Below are 22,344 nucleotides of genomic sequence, written 5' to 3'. Positions count from 1 at the left end.
TGTGACATTCCAAAGAAACTACAGAGCCTAAGACAGACAGGGCTGGAAATAGATCTTATTGAGGGATTGCCAGAGCACTGACTTTTAGTAAAAATCTGGTTGGTTTTCCATGAAAAAAACTTCCATTACAGGCTGAAACTGTTATTCACTGGAATGCTTTGACACCCCTCCCTCCTTTACAGAAGGAAGCCTTGCTGTCAGGTTGGATAGGTTTAATTAACACATTAACTTGAGTTGTAGTGAGATTTTCCCCTTTCCTCCTGTAACCAAAGTCTAACAATTCACTTCCTGTGGAGAAAATGTTTGAAGTAGTGGGTGAACTTGAAAAAAACTCCCTCCAGTGAGGGTTAATTTATATTCACCTCTTGCCTACAGCTACAAATCTCCTGAAAACTTCAAATGCCCCAATATATTTAATCTTTAGGAGCAGGACTCTCTTAACACATCACAGAAAACCACAGTGTCCTATAGGATACAGGCACAAACTATCTATTCCATGTGGAATGCCCAGATGACTCTAGTTCAGCCCTGATAACATTGGTACAAATTTCATCCCATGGGGAAGTGCTGCCAATTGAGTCATGACATTGCTTGGGGTTCCTTAGAAATTCTATTGTTATTAGAAAATGTTTAATGAGTACCTCCCTTACTCTCAGCACTGTCTTAGGCACTGTGAGGATGCAAAAGAAATATAAAACACAGTGTCTGCCTCAAAGTAGTTATATTGTAATCAAAGAGTTTAAAATAAGACTCATAAAATTGTATCAGACAAGAAAATACAAAAGACAATACAAAGAACATCGAAATTATAAAGTCCTGCATTTAAATTCCTTCCTCATTATTTCAATTCAATAAACAGTATTAGTAACTGGTGATAAAAATGCATATTATCCCAGCCCTTAAGAAGCACTTTCTATGAGGGTATAATATTTACATGGATAACACAAAATTTAAGGAGAGTGAGTATATTTATTGATGTAGTGATGGAGGAATTAAGGAGGGTTTCATAGAAAAGGGGGACACTAGAGCTGTGCATTGAAAGAAGAGAGTGTTCCAAGAGGGGAAAATGAGAGGAGTGGCTGTGTATTCCAGCCATGAACAATTGCTTTTTCAATGCATTGTAGTGGAATACAGAAAAGAAATGCAATTATGGAATTGCTTTCTGAATAAACCTCAGCAGCCATCTTGTTGAAGGCAACTGTGTGGCCCAGTGGATAGAGTATCACCAGGAGTCATCTTCATGAGTTCAAATCCAGTCCCAAACTCTCACTATGAGATCCCAGGCAAGTCATTTAGCCCTATTTGCCGCAGTTTTCTCATCTATAAAATGATCTAGAGAAGGAAATGCCAAATCATTCCAATATCTTTTCCAAAAAAATCCCAATGGATTCAAGAAGAGCTGGACATGACTGAAAAACAACTGAACATTCATAAACCCCATCTTGTTTAACTGATATCTCCAAAATAATCTTTTTCTGAAAGATATATGTTAAGTAGTTATTCAGCCATTTCTTGTTTACTTCAAATGACTAAGAATCTTACTACCAGCCCCTTCTTCCTCACCTCCAAAGTGACCCCGTTAATTTAAAAAAAAAATCTTGTAATCTATTCTGATGGACATGGTTCTTGTGAACAATGAGGTGATTCAGGCCAGTTCCAATGGTCTTGTGATGAAGAAAGCCATCTGCACCCAGAGAGAGGTCAGTGAGAAATGAGTGTGGATCACAACATAGTATTTTCACTTTTTTTGTTATTGTTTGCTTGCATTTTGTTTTCTTTCTCATTTTTTCCTTTTCAACATGATTTTTCTTGTACAGCATAATATTTGTAGAAATATGGATAAAAATTGCATATATTTAACATATAATTGGATCACTTGCCATCTAGGGGAAATGGTGGGGGAAAGGGAGGGAAAAAATAGAACATAAGGTTTTGTAAGGATGAATATTAAAAATTATAGATCTATATACTTTGAAAATAAAAAGTTTTAATTAAAAATATTTTGAATTGTTAGAATGTTTTAAAAATCTATATCCAGTCTGTATTTGCTTCTTTATACCCTTCACCCATTACTCCTGGTTTTGAGGTATTTGTTCCAATTTGAAAAAAAAAAAAGATCACTCTTCTACATGACAGCTTTTTATAAATGGAGAAAACTGATTATATTTTGAAAACTGCCCTCCATTGGGTAATCATATTATTATTTCAGAGCCCAAGAAAGCATTTTCCACTTTTAGGAGCTATGCTTTAATTTAAGTGACACTTAGATGATTTTTAAGTCTTGTCCATACCATCAACTACTCTTTTTCAAACTGGCAATATTGTTTAATTAAACACTGAGCAATCTGACCTGTCAACCAGAGACATCATCCAGAGACAGACATGTTATATTGATATATATTGAATTTGCATTTCACTAAGCTCCTTTTTATTATTTCAAACAAAATACTTTCTTTTTTAAAATTTATTATAATTTTTATTTACAAAACATATGCAAGGGTAATTTTTCAACATTGACCTTTGCAAAAACTTCTGTTCCAAATTTTTCCTTCCTCCCCCTCCTCAGATGGCAGGTAGTCCAATGCATCAAACAAAATATTTTCTAGCCATGTCTCCCCCACTACTTGTTTCCACAATGCTGCATTGCCACCTGTTCTAGTCCTTTGAGGCTAACTTGAATACTTTAAGTTCAGAGATGTATATAACTCAGAGGCATGAACTGTGTCTACAAGAGTGGAGTTATATGATGCTCTCAGGTACAAATACAGAATGGATAAAATCTTATACATTATGAGAGCATTTATCTCTCATTTTTCTTATGTGTTCTCAAGGAAGGAAGCCAAGAAAACATCCCCAGGAATGGTGGGGAGTAAAACAAAACCTTAAATTGAAATAGGTCTCCTTGGCTGGTTCCCAAATGTTTTTCAGTTTGGATCAATTGAGTTGTTTGCTTTAGTAGCTGGTGATTTGAGCCTCTTATTTTGTTCTGAGAAACACTGTCTCAGAAAAAAAAAAAAGATCCTTCAAGGTTCACTGAATACGCGACATGGACTGGCTTAGTTTACCTGGAGTTGCCTGCTCATCTGCAGGCTCAATATGAACTTAGCCATTGGAGAAGCCAATAGTATTGATGGTATATCTATGCTCTGTACAGTATACTCTATATTCTATATAGGCTAGCTGGCAAGAAATACTATAAAAGGGATATAGACATAGTTGAGAACATTCTCTGAACTCTGTAGAAGCTCACCTTCAAAGAGAAAAGCAGCTGGAAAAATTTGGATTGGAAAAGATTGGAAAAATCAGCACCATCAAGGTCCTGAAGGAGACAAACAACCAGACAGCTCTAGCCTAACTTTAATATGAGATTATGGTCTCTCTTGGATCTTTCTCTCAGTTTCTGACAATCTATGAGGAAAACCAAAGATCCTTTTATATCTCTTCCTTCAACCTAGAGTAGAGCTAATCTTAAGATGTTGCATCTCAGGAGAAGCTAATGGACTAGGTCTGAAGTCAGGAGCACCTGAGTTCAAATCCAACCTCAGGCACATAGCTATATGACTCTGGCAAGTCACTTAACTACAATTCCCTTAAAAGAAAAGTACATAGAAGATGTAATAGTAAAAGTAGTAGTAGCAGTAGTAATAGTAGTAGTAGTAGCAGTAGTAATAGTAGTAGTAGTAGTAGTAGAAATAGTAGTAGTAGAAGTAATAGAAATAGTAGTAGTAATAGTAGTAGTAGTAGCAGCAGCAGTAGTAGTAGTAGTAGTAGTAGTGCTGGTGGTAGTAGTAATTGTAGTAGTAGCAATAGTAGTAGTATTTGTATTTGCATTCTTCCTTCTTCTTTTCTTAGTTTCCATTCTAAACTCTCCACCTTTTCAAAACCAAAAGTAATTCCCAGACAAAAGGCACTATTGAGGATAAAGATTATAATGTCTCCATATTACATTATAAGCCAAATGCCTCAGTGAGTCAAACTTTCTTCTTGGTCCAAGAGGCATTCTCAGACCAGAGGTCTGCCAAAACTTCAGTCTATTTCCCCAAATCTACCTTTTAGGAACAAGTAATTTTACCTCTTCCACCCTAGATGAATTCTACCTTTGCTAGAATCCTTTTAACTTGTCTAGTTTGGTAGTGACTTCTTTAAAGTCAGGACTAGCTCTCTGGAGGACCTCGGGATCAGCCCAAGTCCTTGGTCTTAGTGGAGGAGTGAAGGAAGCAGCAGAGCCACATGGCTGGTCAAAGATGGAATCTGGAATCTGGCATCTTCTCTTATGCCTGTGGCTGAGAGAGAATCTTCTGTGTCTAAGACTTCCTTTAAATACTCCAGTGTGATTGTGTCACTATATAACACTGAGCATGTACAACCACACTGAGCAAGTGCAATTATATCCATTATTGCACAAGTGCTAGCTATAGTAGCATTAAATCACCACAAAACATTAAGTATATATACTTAACTAGAGTGATTACATTATTAGCTAGAGAATCATTATCTCATCAGTCATACTCAATCTTAAGCACACCTTTTCAGAGTTCTGGCCCTCTACATCTCCAGCTTTCTTTTGTTTTAAAACACAAGTGGTCAAAATGTGGGGAAATATCACTACTATTAGGTGTGTGTATTAAGAGTCTGTATCAGTAAACCTGATGCTACAACTTCTCCTGGGTGATAAGTCACAATTGTCTACCTGTATTAGTGACTGGGATATTAGCTACACATTCCCCAGTTTCCCAAATCAGTGTATGGATGAACACTGTTTTGTAAGTGCTCTCAAGAGGTGAAATAGTTAAGCCTACTGTGCCTAGAGGCAAAGAATCCATAGGTCAGACAGGGATAGATTTCACCTCACCAGAGGATAGATATCTCAGTAGTCCCAGCTGCATACAACTCTATCCTCCCCAATTGTAATCCTTTTCTCCCATTAGATTGTTTCTTGGATGATTGGTCATGTCTGAGTACAGAACTTCTAAAGACTCTTTGGGTCATAACAGCAGCTGCCATCATGCCCCAAGTGTTTTTTTTTTTTTTTTTTTTTTTTTTGCCTGGGGTTCTGGACCTGAACCCTGATTCCTGTTTCCCTGAGTCAATCTATATTCTGAGTCTCAGTTGCATTTTGGACATATGGTTTTAGATCTTGTTCTCCCACCCTGTCTTCTATGCCAACATTGAGCTTTCAGATGCCCTACTTTACCACATTGAAAGCATTGACAAGTCTCTCTAGAAGTCCCTTGCCAAGAGACACCCTGTCTTCCCATGTTCAGATTTTGAGAAGTCTGAATTATATCTTGGGTATAAAAGGTTTTTGTGTTCACTGTGGCACAGTGTCTTATGATCTCCTCTAAAGGAGCATCCTTGTGTAGCCCTAGTATAATTCTCCTACAAACCTCATTAACATTTTCCTTAGTAAGTTGTTTTATCATTATTTCTGTTGTTGCATTTTTACCAATAGTTCATATGATAGCTGTCTGCAGACATTCCACAAAATCAGCAAAGGGTTCATTTGGACTTTGGTCTATTTTTGTGAAGGCTTCCCCTCTATCTTGTCTTCCTAAGAAGGTGCCTCATGCTTTGATACCACCAGCAGCAATTTACTCATATGCTATCAAAGGGTACCTTTTCTCTAATGTCCTTCAACTTTCAGCATGTGTCTTTGATGGTACTCCAGAATCACTCCCTTAAAATGCAGGGTTAGGGGGAACTTGCAGAAAATGGTTCAGACACATGAGATGCATGTGATAGTGCTAATAAAATGCTGAAATCACTATAGATTAAACCAGGGGTCCTCAAACTTTTTAAATAGGGGGTCAGTTCACTGTACCTCAGACTGTTGGAGGGCCGGACTATAGTAAAAAACAAAAACTTTGTTTTGTGGGCCTTTAAATAAAGAAACTTCATAGCCCTGGGTGAGGGAGATAATCGTCCTCAGCTGCCACATCTGGCCCATGGGCCGTAGTTTGAGGACCCTTGGTAAACCTTTCCATTTTCTTCTAAAATCATTGAGCTGACCATTTCTTTTTTTAATTAGAATTTCCCAATAATATTTTATTTTTCCAAATAAATGTAAAGATTGTTTTCAACTTTCATTTTTGTAAGATTTCACATTTCAAATTTTTCTCCTCTCACTTATCTCCTCCCTCCCCAAGACAGCAAGCAATCTGATACAAGTTAAATATGTACAATCCTTTAAAACTTATTTCCACAATTGTCATGTTGTGCAAGAAAAATCAGAACAAAAGGGGAGAAAACACAAAAAGTAATACAAACAAATAAATGAAAAAAAATTGAAAATACTATCCTTTGATCTATATTCATTTTCCTTATTTCTCTCTCTGAATGATTGCCATTTTCCATCCCAAAATCCATTGGAATTGCCTCGAATCACAGCATTGTCGAGAAAAGCCAATTCCATCATGGTTGATCATCACATCATCTTTTTGTTACTGTGTACAATGTTTTCCTAGTTTTGCTCATTTTACTCAATATCACTTCATGTAACTCTTTCTAGGGTTCTTTGACATCAGCCTTGAGCTCATCATTTCTCATAGTATGATAGTGTCTCATAATACATAACTTATTTAGCCATTCCCTTGCAATTCCTAGCTCTTTGCCATCACAAAGAAAGCTGCTTTAAACATTTTAGAATAAACAGGCTCTTCTTTCCATAAATTAAAAATAAAATTTTAAAAAGGGATACAATTATTTATAAAAGATGGGTTTAAATAGAATATTTTCATTTTTATTTGGATACATTAAAGTCTTAGGATAAAAAATAAATAAAATTAATAAAATTTTAACAATGAGTATGCATTCTAGAGGATTCTGAGATCTGGAAATAATTTAAATAAATAAAACTATACAGGATAGGTTTCTTATAGGAGTAAACAATCTCTTCAAGATTCTTCAATCTTGTAGATTGAAGCTAATCTTAAAATGTTGCATCTCAGGAGAAGCTAATGGACTAGGTCTGAAGTCAGGAGCACCTGAGTTCAAATCCAACCTCAGGCACATAGCTATATGACTCTGGCAAGTCACTTAACTTTAATTCCCTTAAAAGAAAAGTACGTAGAAGATGTAATAGTAAAAGTAGTAGTAGCAGTAGTAATAGTAGTAGTAGTCAAGATAAGTAAGTTTTTTAGAAGCCAACATATGTACATTGTGAGAGAGAAAGATAGCTGATGAATGGCTGGTATATAGGATTTGAGAATCACATTAAGGAATGTGATGGGGAGGGTGTTATATAGAGGGGAAAAGGGGAAAATTAAATGCAAGATATGTACAAAATAATATTTGAGGAAGTATATTACCAATTGGAGGAGAGGAGATCAGGGTATGTATCCTAAGAGATAGCCCTTTTCATTGTTTTGCCTGGTAGTCTCAATTAACTGATTCCAATTGTTCTGTCCTTATTTTCCTCTACTTTCTTATGCAAACCCAAAGCTTCAGCCAAAGGAATTTCAATTGAACATTGTAATTGTTGATGGATTGAACTGATATTTCAACTTCTGTCAGCTTGCACAACTGATAGTTTACACAATTGAAAACTCTTTCTCTTCTCTCCAGTTATATAGTTCTGCGGAATTTGGGAGGAGATGGCAACTTCTCCAGGAAGGAGTCGTCCCAAACAGATTCTACTGGTAAGAATATGGAAATGTTTCATGTTATATACTGAGAAAACAGCCCAAATGGCCCTAGATGAGGCCTTCAGATTTTTGGTGCACATTTATTGCTCTAAGGGGAGCTGCTGGTTGGGGAATGTTCTGGTTTCTAAACAAGCCCAAATGATGCTTTTTTATGTGTATTCGCAATTGATTCATCCACGATTTATTTTATCATATGCTGTGTACCAAGAACTATGCTAGAATCCCTAGCTTTCTAGAAGACTCAAGTACTGGCACCTCCATGAGCAGACCCCCAAGTTAATAATGCTGTTTCCCAAATTCCTTTGTACTTATTTCATATATATATAATTTTTTTTTTTTTTTTTTACTGAGGCAATTGGGGTTAAGTGACTTGCCCAGGGTCACAAAGCTATGAAGTATTAAGTGTCTGAGGCCAGATTTGAACTCAGGTCCTCCTGACTTCAGATCTGGTGCTCTATCCACTGTGCCACCTAGCTGCCCTTATTTCCATATATTTTAAAATTTATTTATTTGACTATGTGAAATATCTTTCATCAGAAATGAGAAAACATACATAAAAGCTTTTTGCAACTTGAAAATACTATGTAAATATTCACTATTACTATTATTGCTACTTTAATTATTAGTAATAAATTAAGTTTAAACTTCTTTCAGTGGTGTGAATATGATTCAGGGGAAATGACTATGGTATTAAAGCAAAAGGAAAAAATAAAATGAAGCTCGTTGAAGACAGAGACTGATTTTCATCTTTTACATTTTTTTTGTAATTTGTAATTTTAATTTTTTTGTCTCTCTGGTATCAGAATATAAGAGTCCGTAATAAATATTTGTTTATTTGAATAAAATGTAAAGAAATCTCTAGACAGAGAGAAATGAAAAAATAATTAAGATCTGATCCCTTCTGTCTTGGAGTTCATGGTCTAGAAGGGGAATTACAAGGAAAACGTACCTGTGCAACAGTACACCACTGTAGTATGAAAGGGAATAGCATATAGGTAGGAATTTTATGCTGAGTGATTGGGACAAAAAGGGAAGGTCAGGCCATCTTTGAGCCCAACTTGTCAAACAGGAAAGTAAGGTTCCTATTAGTAGTTCTTTTCCCTTTCTCTTCCTTCCTTTTCCTTTTCCTCTGCTCCCTCCATCCTTTTCTTTATCATTTTTTTTTTGGTCAGTCTTATGGACTTGACTCCAGAAAGACATTTTTGAAGTTGGAATTCTAAGTTGGAATACAACCTTTAGTTATGAGTATAGAACCAATCTTTTGAATATCCCTTTTCTCAGAAGTCTGGGTTCATTGTCAGAAGTGGGACATTTTGGAAGAGCTGTTCACATGAGCAGATTGTGGCTGGGCCATTGAAAGGTTTCTACCTATTTTCTTAAAAACGAATGTACCAAAGCAAAGCAAACATGCTGTTCATTTTTCTACACATTCATCTCAGGATGTAAGTATGACATGGTACCTATCACTAAGGCCTACCATTTCTCTGCTGCATACACTTAGACACATCCATGAGAAATACATTTTTATCTCTTTCAGTTTCAAATGCTACACTAAAACCCCTTCGAGAATTGAAAGCTAGAGAACAGCATTAGAAAAGCCGTTAAAACTATTGATGCCTCCTGAAAAGGCAGCCCATTTGGAGGCAAGCCTGGTGAGAGATAACACAGTTGTACTTCTGCAAGCTGGCCCTTTGTTTTCATCACTAGGGAACATGAACACTAAAAAGGGGGTTTCTGTAGCTTGAAAGTTTATCCTTCTTTCCTCTGCTACTGCCTAGATCTATGTGGTACCATTTTTAAAGATCAGATCAAATGAAGTCTCTTCTATCAGGAGAGATAACTCTAACCCATATTGACCTCCTTTGCTCTCAAGCTTGTAATATATTGGTGTAAATGCATGATACTACTTTGAAGTGATATATAACTATTTAAAGTCGCTGGATGTGATTTTTTTAACCTAAATAAGTTGCTTTTTTAAATCCCTTTAGTGCCTAGAATAATGCTATGATTGACTGACTGACTTAATAGCTCACATTTTATATTAATTTAAGTTTAAGGTACATTTTCCTTTTCTTTCTTTTCTTTTTTTCTTTTTTTGATCTTTAATGTCTGGTATGATCAAAAGAACAATGACTTTTATATTTCACTTATTTATGTATTCATTCATTTGTTAGCTTGTTTTGTGGCAAACAAAGTTAAGTAATTTGCTGGATCTCATGGCTAATAAGTGTCTGAAACTGGTTTGAACTCAGGTCCTCCAGACTCCAGGACTAGTGCTTTATCACCTGTGTGACCCAACTACCCCAAGAACAATGATTCTTATTTCAGAGGACTTGGGTTTAAGTCCTACCTGTGTGATTTTGGCTGTGTGAACATGGGCAATTTTCTTAACCTTTTCACGGCATTAGTTTTTCTCATGTATAAAAATAAAGGCATTGGACTAGATGGCCTCTGAGATCTTAGATTTATAATAAGAACGTTGATACTATTTTGATATCCCTTTAACAGATGAGAAACCTAAAAGATGGAGGAGTTGTGCCTTGCCAAAAATCAAATAGCTAAGTGTTTGTGTTGATATTTGAACCCAGGTATTCCTGACTTAAAGCCTGCACTCTATTCACCATGTCAAGCTGACCAGATGTATTTAGGCATGCATTCATATGTGTGTGTGTGTGTGTGTGTGTGTGTGCATATGCATGCCTCTTTATGAAGCACTAAAATAGATTTGTAAAGTTTCTTTAGGATACATTAAAAAGTAAGCATCCTAATAGTCATATCATAGTTAATCCTTATTCAAATTCTACAACATGACAACTACTATGCTCACTCAACTTGGAAATATAGGTCTCAACTTGAAATTTGTGAAAATTAGGTGTGAAGGGTGAAAGGGAATTTTTCATGTACATGAGTGTTGAATTCAAGCATATTGAAGCTGTTTTGTAAACCTTAAAGTACTATAGAAATTCTAGTTAGTATCATCATCATCATCATTATGTAAACAGTACATTTGTAAGTAAGCAGGAGCCATATTGCTTAGAATGGTGATTATTTGAAATCTTTCACATTTAATCATGGAAGGAGGGTGACGGCCAACTAACACTAGATTTGCCTTATTCTCATTACTAAATGTACTTAAAAATAACAGTTCTTGTTTCTTTCTGAATATTCCTCAGCTCAGACTTTTGACTTTCTGGATGCACTGTTTTCCAGTTATTCTGAATTAATTAAGTCTGCCTGATCATTCTAAGGAGAGATATAGTTAAATCACTAGTTTCTAAATTAAACTGGATTTCTCCACTCACAGGGGCATGTGAAGGAGAAGAAAGCAACAGTGCATCAAAACGTCTCTTGGGGGAAGCTATCTAGCTTGACTTTGTACACACAGTAACAAAGACTACTGATTTAAATTTTCCTAATTCTCAAATTAGCTTAAATTTTTGTAAATAGCAAAACCTTTTCCTTTTTTAAAAAAAATTTTGGTTGATGAAAATCACAAGGTTTTCTCTATATCTTCGATTGTTTATTATTTATTTAAAATATTCTTGTTTGATTAAATTTTGAATTCAAATTTCTCCCTCCCCTTTCCATTGAGAAAGCAAACAATATGACATCAATTATATTTGTGAAATCATGAGAAACATATTTCCTTATTAGTCATATTGCAAAAAAAAGTGAGAAAATTTTACTTCCAATTGCACTTAGAAGTCATCAATGCTCTCTGGAATTGAATAGTTTTTTTTTTTTTTTTTTTTTCCATCATAAGTCCTGTGGAATTGTCTTGGATCATTGTATTAATCAGAGTAGCCAAGTCTTTCACAATTGATCATTGTGATAATATTGCTGTTGCTGCGCACAGTGAACTTCACTGAACTTCACAGTAAACTTTCTCACTTAAATTTGCAATAGTTTATATAGATCCTGCCATTTTTCCCCCAAAATGCACCTCCTTTACTTCTTATAGCACAATAATGTTCCATCACAATCCCTAATTGTTGGGCATATTCTTGATTTCCAAATCTTTGCTATGACAAAAAACTCATACAGATATTTTTATACATGGAGATCCTTCTTTTTTGGTAGATCTTTTTGAGATACAGACTTAGTAGTGGTATTATTGGGCTGAAGAGTATACCCAGTTTTATAGCCCTTTGGGTATAGTTCCAAATTGTTTTGCAAAATGGGTTGGATCAATTCACTATTCATTGGACAGTACATTAGTGTACCTATTTGCCTTCATTCCCTCCAGCTTTTGTAATTTTTATTAAGTCTGAGCTGGTACTTCAGAGTTGTTTCAATTTAACTCTGATAATCAATAGTAATTTAGAGCCCACTACTCTTTTTAAAATTATTCTGATGCTCAGAAATTCTTAGGTGCTGATATGAAAGATAGAGATAAATCCAAGTTATTAGTAATTTTCCAAATAAGTTCTTTCAAATTGCACAAGAGTTTTAAGTATAACTAGAATTATATGGAGACTTTACTTTCAAAACAGATTGCTTTGATGATCTTGCATAAATTCAACTACAGGTATTTAGAAAGGACTAATATAAGCAACCTTCTTAGTAAAAACACTTGTCAATTGGCCCTCAAGGAGAATACAGTCTCTTCTTTGGGAAATTAAGAATTGTAACAAAGCTGGTGCATCTCTCTCTCCTTAGTACAAAGGCGGAGCTCAAAAGACAAGATATAATCCCATTCCATCATCCCATGTCTACCATTTTCCTTGATTTTTTGGGAATCACTAATAAGATACCCTTCCAAGTTCTACAGTCTTTGGAAAGCTCTGGGAACATTAACATATGTCTTTTTTCAAATGTGCTTAGTTAGTGTTTCCCTTTATAAGTATATAGGTTCGTAGGATTTGAAATATTAATAGATTTATTTAGAAGTTAAGAGAAATACAAAAGATTTAAATCTGAGCCCACGGTGAGCAACTATATCTTCCAAAGAACAATCTTCCTTCAGAGAGTTATATAGATCTATCACTTGCAATTTTTGACCAGAGAGGACTCTTAGTTCAAGTGGTCATGATCAAGGGCTCATAAATCAGAGTTCTTCTTTATATTTTTGTTATTGTTCAGTCATGTTCAAATCCTCATGACCCCTTTGGGGTTTTCTTGGCAAAATTACTAGAGCAGTTTGACATTTCCTTTTCCAGCTCAATTTATAGATGAGAAAACTGAGGCAAGCAGGGTTAAGTGACTTGCTCAGAGTCATCCAGCATAATGTGTCTGAGGCTAGATTAGAAATTTATTCTTTCTGACTTCTGTACCAATATTTTGTTCATCGTATCATCAGGCTGCTTCCCTCCTCCTTATGTATATTTTTCTGGATGAAGTTTTGTTTCTTACAGTTCTCTGATTATTGTTTCTCACTGATGAATTTGTTCAGAACCCTTTTCTATCATAGCTCTTTTATTCTCATGAAGTATCACTACCATTGATGTATTCCATACCCCCTCCTGATGGGAATCATTCCTCTCAACTGCATTGCCACTTAGGCCTACTTTGTAGTTGCCTTAATTCAGTTCTCCTTTAGTTGAGGATGCATCTCATCCACCTCCTCAATTTTTACTGAAGGTACTCATCACCCAACCATTCACTTTGATGGGTCCTCTCCACAGTTCAGCTTTATTCCCATAGGATCAAAGATTTATAACTGGAAGAGACCTCTGAGGTGATCTAGTTCAACTCTCTCATTTTAAAGATAAGGAAAGTTTAAAGGATTAAAAGAAGTTAAATGGCTCTCCCAAGACTACATCATAAAACAGGTTTGAATTTAGGTCTTCTGACCCCCAGGGCCACTGTTTTATTTTGGTGTTTTCCCTTCCCACTATCCAATATACCTTTCAGTGCCTTTCAATTGATGAAGTTAATGCCATTCCTTAGAATGCTGACTCCGGAGCTGACTTTGCTTTTATTACCCTTCATTTTTTCAAGTCATCTTGCAATCCTGGAATTTCCTCTTGTTTCAGTCCTGTTATTGAATACTCCTGTTTTTTTCAAGGCTTAGTTCATGTTTCAGTTTGCTCCATGACAATGTTCTTGACATCCCTAGTTTATTATTGTATGTGTCCTCAAATGACCTTGCTCTTATTGATCTACTACTGTGTTCCATCTTCTGAGGAGAATGTGATGTTTATATGGGCAGAGATCATTTTGTTTTTTGAATCTTTGTATTCTCATTTTCTAGTACAGTGTTTCACATTTCACAGAGGTTTAATAAATGTGGATTAAATTGTTTTGAATGACAGTTCCTTCACATTTTTATCTATAATCTTTATTTGTTGCCATGTTTGAAAAAAAATATTCTTTGGTTACTAGCCTTTAGAGGTATGTGGTAGATATGTGGTGAAAATATTTTCTGAATCAAAAATGTGGGACAAATAATTAAACAAAGGTGATTCTTTGGGAAAATCTTATGAAAATTGTATTTATACTTTTTTTTTCAAAATTGGGACTATCCTAGAAAGTCCAGTATATATGATTACCATAGATAATCCGTGACTCATGCTTTCCTAAATGACCAGTTGTTAATTTCTTTTAATTTTGGAGTTTTTTAATAATTAAAAAAATTATGGCTTAACATAGAACAGATTTATTAAAGAATAGCAATGACAATAAAAAACCAAAGACTATCTGCTTACATTTTAGTACTATTTTGACTAATGTTAATAGCAAATGTTTATATAATACCTACTATGTACAGACATTGTGCTAAGTGCTTTACAAATATTGTATTATTCTATCATTATAACATTCCATGGAGAGATAGATCTTTTTATTATTTTCATATTACAAAAGGAAGAAACTGAGGCAGAAGTCACATGACTTGCCAGTGGTCACACAGCTAATATCTCAGGCTGGATTTGAATTCATGTCTTCCTGATTACAGGTCCACTACTCTATGTCATCTGGCTATCTGTAATAATACACTATTTAGAAAATAATGTAGCAACACAAGTATACATAGCAACAGACTTAGCACTGCTTAATATGAGTTTTTCAGTTGAAGGATTAATGTCTTCTGGACTCTTACCTACTTCTTTTAGAAAAGAGTCTACTTATTCCTTCATCTACAACTATTCCCACTTCTACTGTACTCTTGGAGAGTATTTCTCATTTGTATATAACATTGTACATTTTATACACTGACACTCTTCATAAGGAATGAGGTGGATTTGGAAGGAAGTAAATAAGTATTTATATAGTGCCTGTTATGGGCCAGACACTGTGCTAAGTGCTTTACAATATAATCTTATTTGATTCACACAACATCTCTGCCAGGCAGATGCTATTATTATTATTATTTCAGTTTTACAGTTGGGCTAACTGAAGAAAAAAAGAAGAATGAATTGCTCAGTTAATGCCACATGTGGATCTGACCTTAGGTCTTCCTGACCCCAAGTATACCATTCAATCCACTGTATCACTTACTTCTAGCTAATAGGTCACTATTACGATATAGACAAAGTCCATTTCTAGAAACCGACCTGTGGTAGAATCATTTCCCTGGGTTGGGCTGACTGGCAAAGTGGTCGGGGGCAACTTCTCCAATTCCATTTTTCTCAAGGGTATAAGACAGCTGCTCCAAAGAGCATCCATTCAGTTTGAAGGAAAATATAAACAACTATTCTCCCTTGAAGGATATTGGTACTTAAACTACCATCATTAACATAGAACAGATTTATTAAAGTATAGCAATGAGTATAAAAAGCCAGAAACTCCCTACACTCTAGTACTATTTTCAAAAGCTAATGTTTAAGTAGTACATATTCTGTACCAGACATTGTATAAAGTGCTTTACAAATATTATATTATCCAATTATTATAACATCTCTTGGAGAGATAGGTGTTATTATTATTTTCATATTACAAATGAGGAAACTGAGGCAGAAGTCACATGACTTGCCAATGGCCTCACAGCAGTGAATGCATTAGCCTCTTTCTGGCTTGTGCAAAAAAAGATTAAATTGCATAACTAAGCCTGTAAGACTCTTCAGAGCCACTGGAGTTACTGCATTTAGAAATCAGTTTAAATTAAGGACAAACAACTATAAATAAGTATATCATACAAATAGATTTTCAACAATGTGTTCTAAGTTGAACAAATAATGGCCATATTAAATTTTTTTTCTTAGAAAAATGAAACTAAGAAGGGCATACTTCAGGGGCCCACTCCAGACAGGGATTAAAAATTTTAAAAACACATAAATCAGTAGGAAAGATGGGCCTGGGTAGTTGTCAAAGATTGTGATAAACCTTACATTTGATGCTCTTCACTTTAGACATCTGAAAAGCCAGGACATTGAAACAAAGGATGTTATTACAGTACTTTAAGGGTGGAGGTCACACAATGTCCTTTAAATTTGCTTTAGAGAACATTTGGACTTAAGAGCTAAACAGAGGCCTGATTTTGACATATGAGTCATTTTTTTGTTGTTATTATGCTAAATTAAAAAGCCATATGCCTTTATTTTTTCCTATCCTATTTTGTTTCTTGTTATTCAGATATCTCTTAGTGAAGGCAGAGATGTACAACCAAGTTCCATTTCCTTTGGGTTAGAAGAGATGCAATTGGTTAAAAAAAAAAAAAAAAAAGCAAATAGTGAAAAAATGTGAGCTTCATGTAATAAAGAAAAAGACAAAGTTTAATTGCTCCCATTAGTTGATGAAGACAAAGATAGAACCATCAGGCTCAGATTGCCACAGAGAAATTTTAGGTTAATTTGTAGAGATAACTTGCTTATAGTAAGTTTAGTTCAAATAGTGCATGAAGTAGCCAGGAGGTGAGCACAGAGCCCTTACATAGGAACAATAAAGACCAAGGTTATACACCCATCTCTTAAGGGTAATGAAATGTTTCTTGTCAAGTGAAAAGCATAGAGTAGTGCCAGAGGATAATCTGGGGAGCAATTTTTTGCAATGGTTCTCTGAATTGTTCAGCTAAAGGGGTGCGAAGGGCCATATTTTCTGCAAAAGGTAGGAAAGTAATCTGGAAGAAGAGACTAGAAGAAATATTTAGATGGATAAAGAGACAGTATTTGGGGAATCACTGAATCTTAGTGTTGGAAGATACTATACAGGTCTTGTAATATCCTTCTGAAAACAAGAATCCCTACCAGATGGCCATTTATCTTCCCTTAGTTTCAATATCTGCAGTGGCTTAGTGCCTATTATTTCTCAAAATGGCCCATTTCAACATTGTTAAATTATTAGAAACTATTTTCATCTGCTGTTGAAATCTTTAGCCTCATGATTTCTATCTATTCTCCTAGTTTTGCCCTGTGGAACAATGAAAAGATAGAACATACTCCCTTCCCTAATTTTGCCCTACAAAGATGGTAGTCATATAAGTCTTATATTCTCCAAGTTAAATATTCTTGGTTTCATCATTAATTGTGCAGTTAGAGTTTGTAAAACTTCAAGGACATCTTCCATTGGGCTTGCCTCATTTTTTCAATACTTTCAAAACATGACACTGAAAGTTAAGCAAAATACTTGAAATATTTTCAGTTTCTAAAAGAATACAATTACTTCTCTGGATTCTTTCATAGCAATAGACTAGCACCCAGCTTATGCTTCATGTATGGTCAGTGATTAAGTTCCGAAGGAGACTGGCTTTTTTTTTCTCTCAATATTTTTATGAGCCTGACCTTTAAGAAGATAGACCATTTCTCATTGCAGATGCTTCTTTACACCTTTACTCTGGACTCACCCCCAGGGAAAATTTCCTAATAGTTGTCATCTTCTTTAAGAAAAGTATAATGGCAGAAAATTCAGCCAATTCTAGCTGAAGGAAGTAGGGGTTCCCAAATTCTCTAAAACATGAGAAGGCTAGAAATACCCTCTAACTATTTTTGTTTTGTTACCCATGCTCAAGGAAAATAATGAAGAAACAAAAACAAACAAACACAAGTAGAATATCCAAGGTCCCAAGTCTATGCTTAAGTACTACTGAGAAGAATGCTTTTTGTGATATATGGGCTGTCCTCTTTACCCCTTTTTAGGAAGTTCCAGTAAGAGATTTCTGGCTTCAGAAAAGAGTAAGAAGAAACAGTAGGAAAGAGTTGTTTTTCCCTTTAAAATCTTTAACTATAGCTATTCCTGACTCAGCAACCATTCCTCTTTTAAAAGGTCTCCCACCCCCAATTGCTATCATATGGACCAAGAGGCTATTATTTCATCCCAAAATGTCAAGGGTTTCAGGGCTAAGCCATTATACATGTGGTCCACCAGGGGTGGTCTAATAGAAGTAGCCTGGGGGAGCCAAGCTCAGTTTCAAAGGAGTATGCTCTAGACAGAAGGGATAGGAGTTGAGTGATTATACTCATTATATTCCATTAATATATTTTAGGAAGGTATTGAGAAGAGAAGCATGAAATCACAGAATTTCCAGTTTTGAAAGACACTCAGAAATCATCTAGTGCCTAACCTAAAATTGAAGCATGGGCTTTTGCTTCAAAAATCTTTAATGAGGATCTGAGCTCTACCTGAGCACTTCTAATAACAGGGAATAGGTAATTCCATAAATAAGTTCATATTTATATTGAACAAAAATGGACCTTATGAGGCATATTCCCCATTGGTCCTAACTGTGCTCTCTGGAATTATGCATGATTAACATGTTTAGGAGAGATGGTTAGTTTTGTAATTTAGGAGACTAAAAGAAGATATAATGCAAAGGGAAGTTGTTCTAAAGTAAGAGAAGTTCAGAAATCAAGAGAGTTGTCACAGAAAGATGGTAGCTGAGAAAAGCTTACCTTCCCTGGGAGCAAAGAGAGACAATGTGGGACTCAGATATTTAATGTTTAGAGACAAATATTAGAACCAAATGATAGAAATATGCTTCCATTTGTGATACTGTCAAAGAAAGCAGGCAAGTACAAACCAGTTACCTAGAAAAACATATTTTAATGTTAGAGGGGGTGGGGGAAGAAGAAAAAGGTGACTCAGGTAGTATTAACTCTACCCAAAGCCATTGGAATCAAAGCTGTCATTGTCTATCTTTTTGTCCATTCTGGACTTTCTGTCTCTAAAATAGGTACAGCCAGGGAAAATGAATCTGCACTAACATCTTTTATCCTTATCTCTGCTGTTGGCATTTAAAAAACCAACAACTTCAAAAACAACCATTCCATAATTTAGAAAATGCTGTCAAGGTTTGAACAGGAATGGCAAGATGTGCCCTGAGGTAGGGGACAGAACCTGCTGGAGGTTTTATGAGATTTATGGTAAGGGGTTTTAACATGAGTGCAGAGGTTTAGAGCAGATAAATCCTGGAAGACAAATACTACCAATGATTGAATTACAAAGCCATTATCATGTGCTGAACAGAGCAACATTATGACTCTATTGTGACAAGATGAAACTTGTTAGAATATTTATGCTTGTAGACAGCTTGAGGTTTTGGATCAGGGAGTACAAATTTGCTATTCCACCTTTCTCTGGTGGGAAGTTGACTTTTCACAGTAAATCAGTAGCTGAGGAGACCAAAGGCCATTTTACAGCAAGACATTCTAAAAACAAAGACTTCATTGGCTCCCATCAGAGTGATAGTTTTCTTTGGATCCATATACCTTGGGCCCACAGTATATCCATATTGAGACTTGAAATCTGCTTCCTTGGTCACTGGTAGGGCTACTCCCAACCTCTCCTTGCCCCACAAAACCCAAACCAAATCTAACCTCATTGTTGTTTCTTCTAAAAAACCAGAGAACAAAATTGGAAGCGGCAACAAGCCTCTGTGCTTTTGTAGTTAAAAAATACAAAAAATACAAAGCACTTGTTATTGGTATTAATCTATATAGTCAAATGTTAACAAATTTAACATTTGTTGTCAGAGTTTAAGCACCTTTGACATCTAATCCTGGGAATTGGCAAAGATTGTTTAGAATGAGTTAACTGAATGGGATTATTGACAATATAGTTTATCAGTCAAATTTGTCTTTGGTGCTCTTTGTTCATCACTATTAATATTGAGTTTTTCATGCAAGAATTGCCAAATTCTTGATACTTTCTCCCATCTTTTTTTCTTTATATAAAGCTTGCTTTGGTTCTTTGAGAATTCTAATAATCCCCATGAGAAAGTTTAACTTTTAATGAAGATATTAAATGGTAATTAAGGTTTTGCTGTTAACATTTTAAAGTATAGCTCTGGAGTTGGTATTTACATTTTTAGAAGGTATTTTAAGGTCTGTACTTCATCCAGGCCAATGAATTCCATCTATCCTCCAAAGATGATTTCTCCAGTTATTTCCAACCATGTCTACCAAATTAGTGGTTCATTAAGGGGTTCACAATATGCACAGGTATATTTTGGGGGGTTTCACTTGGAGGTGTCTCTTTCCCATGAGACATCAAGAAAGAGGATGTAGGTTCTATAATTGCCCAATTCAGTTTCCAGAGGAGAAATAATTGATCTTCAAGTTTCTTTTCAGCTCTAATGGTTTCTGTAGTCAATAGTAATTTCCTTCTGAGGAGAAAGTACCTTAAAGAAACAATAATAGCTCATTTGTAGTGTTTTGGAGTTTATAAAATAATATATTTCTCTCTTATCTATCTATCTATCATCTATCTATCCATATATCAAATAATTTGAATCATAGGCCTGTGAGGTAGATATTATTAACTATATTTTTATAATTGAGAAAACCAAGGCTTTGAATTCTATTATACGCTCTGCTTCTCTATCTGATATTTATAAAGCAGCAGAGTGGAGTGAATAGCTTGCTGGCCTTGGAATAAAAAAAACCATAAGTTAAATATCATCTCTGACATTAGCTTTAATATTTTGAGCAAGTTAATTTTATTTCTCTGAGCCTAAGGTAAACAAATAACATATCTACCAAGTTCCTTAATTAATTTATGAAGCATGTTAAGGTTTTCAAAATACTTTATATATATTGTTATCCTCATAGCAACACTTTAGTTACTGTTTTACAGTTGAAGAAAGATTCAGAAACATCCCTGCCAATAATTTGGTTTTGGTAATAAAAATAATAAATGCAAGTGGTAACTTTTGAATCTAGGTCTCTTCTGACTACAATTCCAATGCCTTCATCTATTATACTACATTTGAGAGAGGCACTAGAACCTCCCTTGAGCAAAGGATTTATACTGTTCATTGATAATATTTTCCGTATAAGTCAGAGATCCAAAATTCAGAGGGAAGTAAGATTTAAACAATCACAATCAATTAAAGTGTTGATGGGTTAAGAGAAAGGAATAAGAAGGGGCAACAATGGAAGTTTTATGGATGTAACACCCTAACCTTCTCCTGAGTAGCCTTTTAGAAAAGGATTTCAAAAGGCTGAGAAAGGATGTTCTTTTTCCTTTCATCCCCCTCTATCAGTTTTTGCCACTGCTATCATAACTTTTAGGGTTGAAAGGGACTTCATTGGTCTCTAGAGCTTCCTGATTTCAGATGTGGCCTAAGATACCTAACTAACTGGGTGAACATGGGCAAGTCATTCAATCATGTTTGTCTAGTTTCCTTATCTTCAAAATGCCCTACAAAAAGAAATAGCAAGCCACTCCAATAAAGTCAAGGAAAGATCAAGAAGGCCTCAGATGAGGTCACAAAAAGTCAGAAACAACTAAAAATGACTGAATTTAACTGAGCTTAATCCTTTCATTTTACAGAGGAAGAAATATGGTTAGAAAGAGGAAATGGTGCCTCTAGATCACATAGTGAGTCAGTGGTAGAGGTGGAATAAAAGTCTAGATCTCCTGCTTCTGACTTCTTTCCACAATATTGTATAATGAACCTCATTTAATCTGCAATGACAATTCTCATAGATTCTCAAATCTCTTGTTTGTTTCTAAAGTTTTTATGTTGAAGTGATAGCTTAATGAATTAGAAGAGTTGGAAGAAATTGGTTTTAGTGACTGCTGGAATAGGAACCTAAAGTGAAATTTATTTCATAGCTAGGACATGGGAAATGGAGAAATAGACCCCACTACATTATATAATGGATTAGGATGCAGGAGTCCTAAGTAATCTAGATTCTGCTACTAGCTAGCTGTGTGATATAAGTAAGTCATTTCAACATTTAGTCCTTCACATTCCCCATTTTTTATAATTTAAGCAGAAGAATTAGATGATGCTTAATGCCTTTTACAATTTCAACAGTTCATTACTCTGTTTCTGAATGACTGAAAATGTCAATCTTCTTTGCTTCTCTACTTTTAGTCTCTTAGTGATCTTTTTAACAAGAAGGCCCATTTTAAGCTGGGGGAAGCAGAGAAAGGAAGCAGGGAAGGAAAGGAGAGAGATATCTATATCTTGAACAGTTTTCCCTGTATTTTTGAGAAGAGATATTGCAATGAGTTAATGATTTAGAATAATTTAGAACATTTATATATATATATTAGAATAATATAGAATAATTTGCCTATGAAAATGATAAACCAATATAAATAGCAGAGTAACTGTGAGCAGCTAGAAGTAACTAGGATGATGTCTTCCTATGTAGCAGAGTAGTGATGGTAATGAGGTTATGGCATATCTAGATCACTCCCATAAGGCACTTGGCAGGGTTATTTTATATCAGCAAGCATCAATGTGAATCTTCTGTGCTGCCACTGCTTTCAGTGCTTTGAAGAATGACATAGGCAGTTGCCTTATTCAGCAGGGGAAGTACTTTTCATTTGTTCATTAAAGGGCCCAGGATAGATGAGGAAACAGTCTTGGATGTTG

General features: G+C 35.2%; 1 protein-coding gene across 4 annotated transcripts in view; it reads left to right on the top strand.

Moving 5' to 3' along the window:
* Positions 1–22,344, top strand: part of SORCS1 (sortilin related VPS10 domain containing receptor 1) — a 704,073-nt gene that overhangs the window by 498,691 nt on the left and 183,038 nt on the right. For all 4 annotated transcript variants that reach the window (XM_031955813.1, XM_031955812.1, XM_031955810.1 and 1 more), the window contains exon 5: positions 7,564–7,637. In XM_031955813.1, coding sequence (XP_031811673.1) covers positions 7,564–7,637 — 74 coding nt within the window. The remainder of the gene's footprint in view (positions 1–7,563; positions 7,638–22,344) is intronic.

Source organism: Sarcophilus harrisii, chromosome 2 (genome assembly GCF_902635505.1).
Source record: "Sarcophilus harrisii chromosome 2, mSarHar1.11, whole genome shotgun sequence".
Taxonomy (NCBI): domain Eukaryota; kingdom Metazoa; phylum Chordata; class Mammalia; order Dasyuromorphia; family Dasyuridae; genus Sarcophilus; species Sarcophilus harrisii.
The sequence above is the reverse complement of the archived record's forward strand: the minus strand, read 5'-3'. Positions and strand labels throughout refer to the sequence as shown.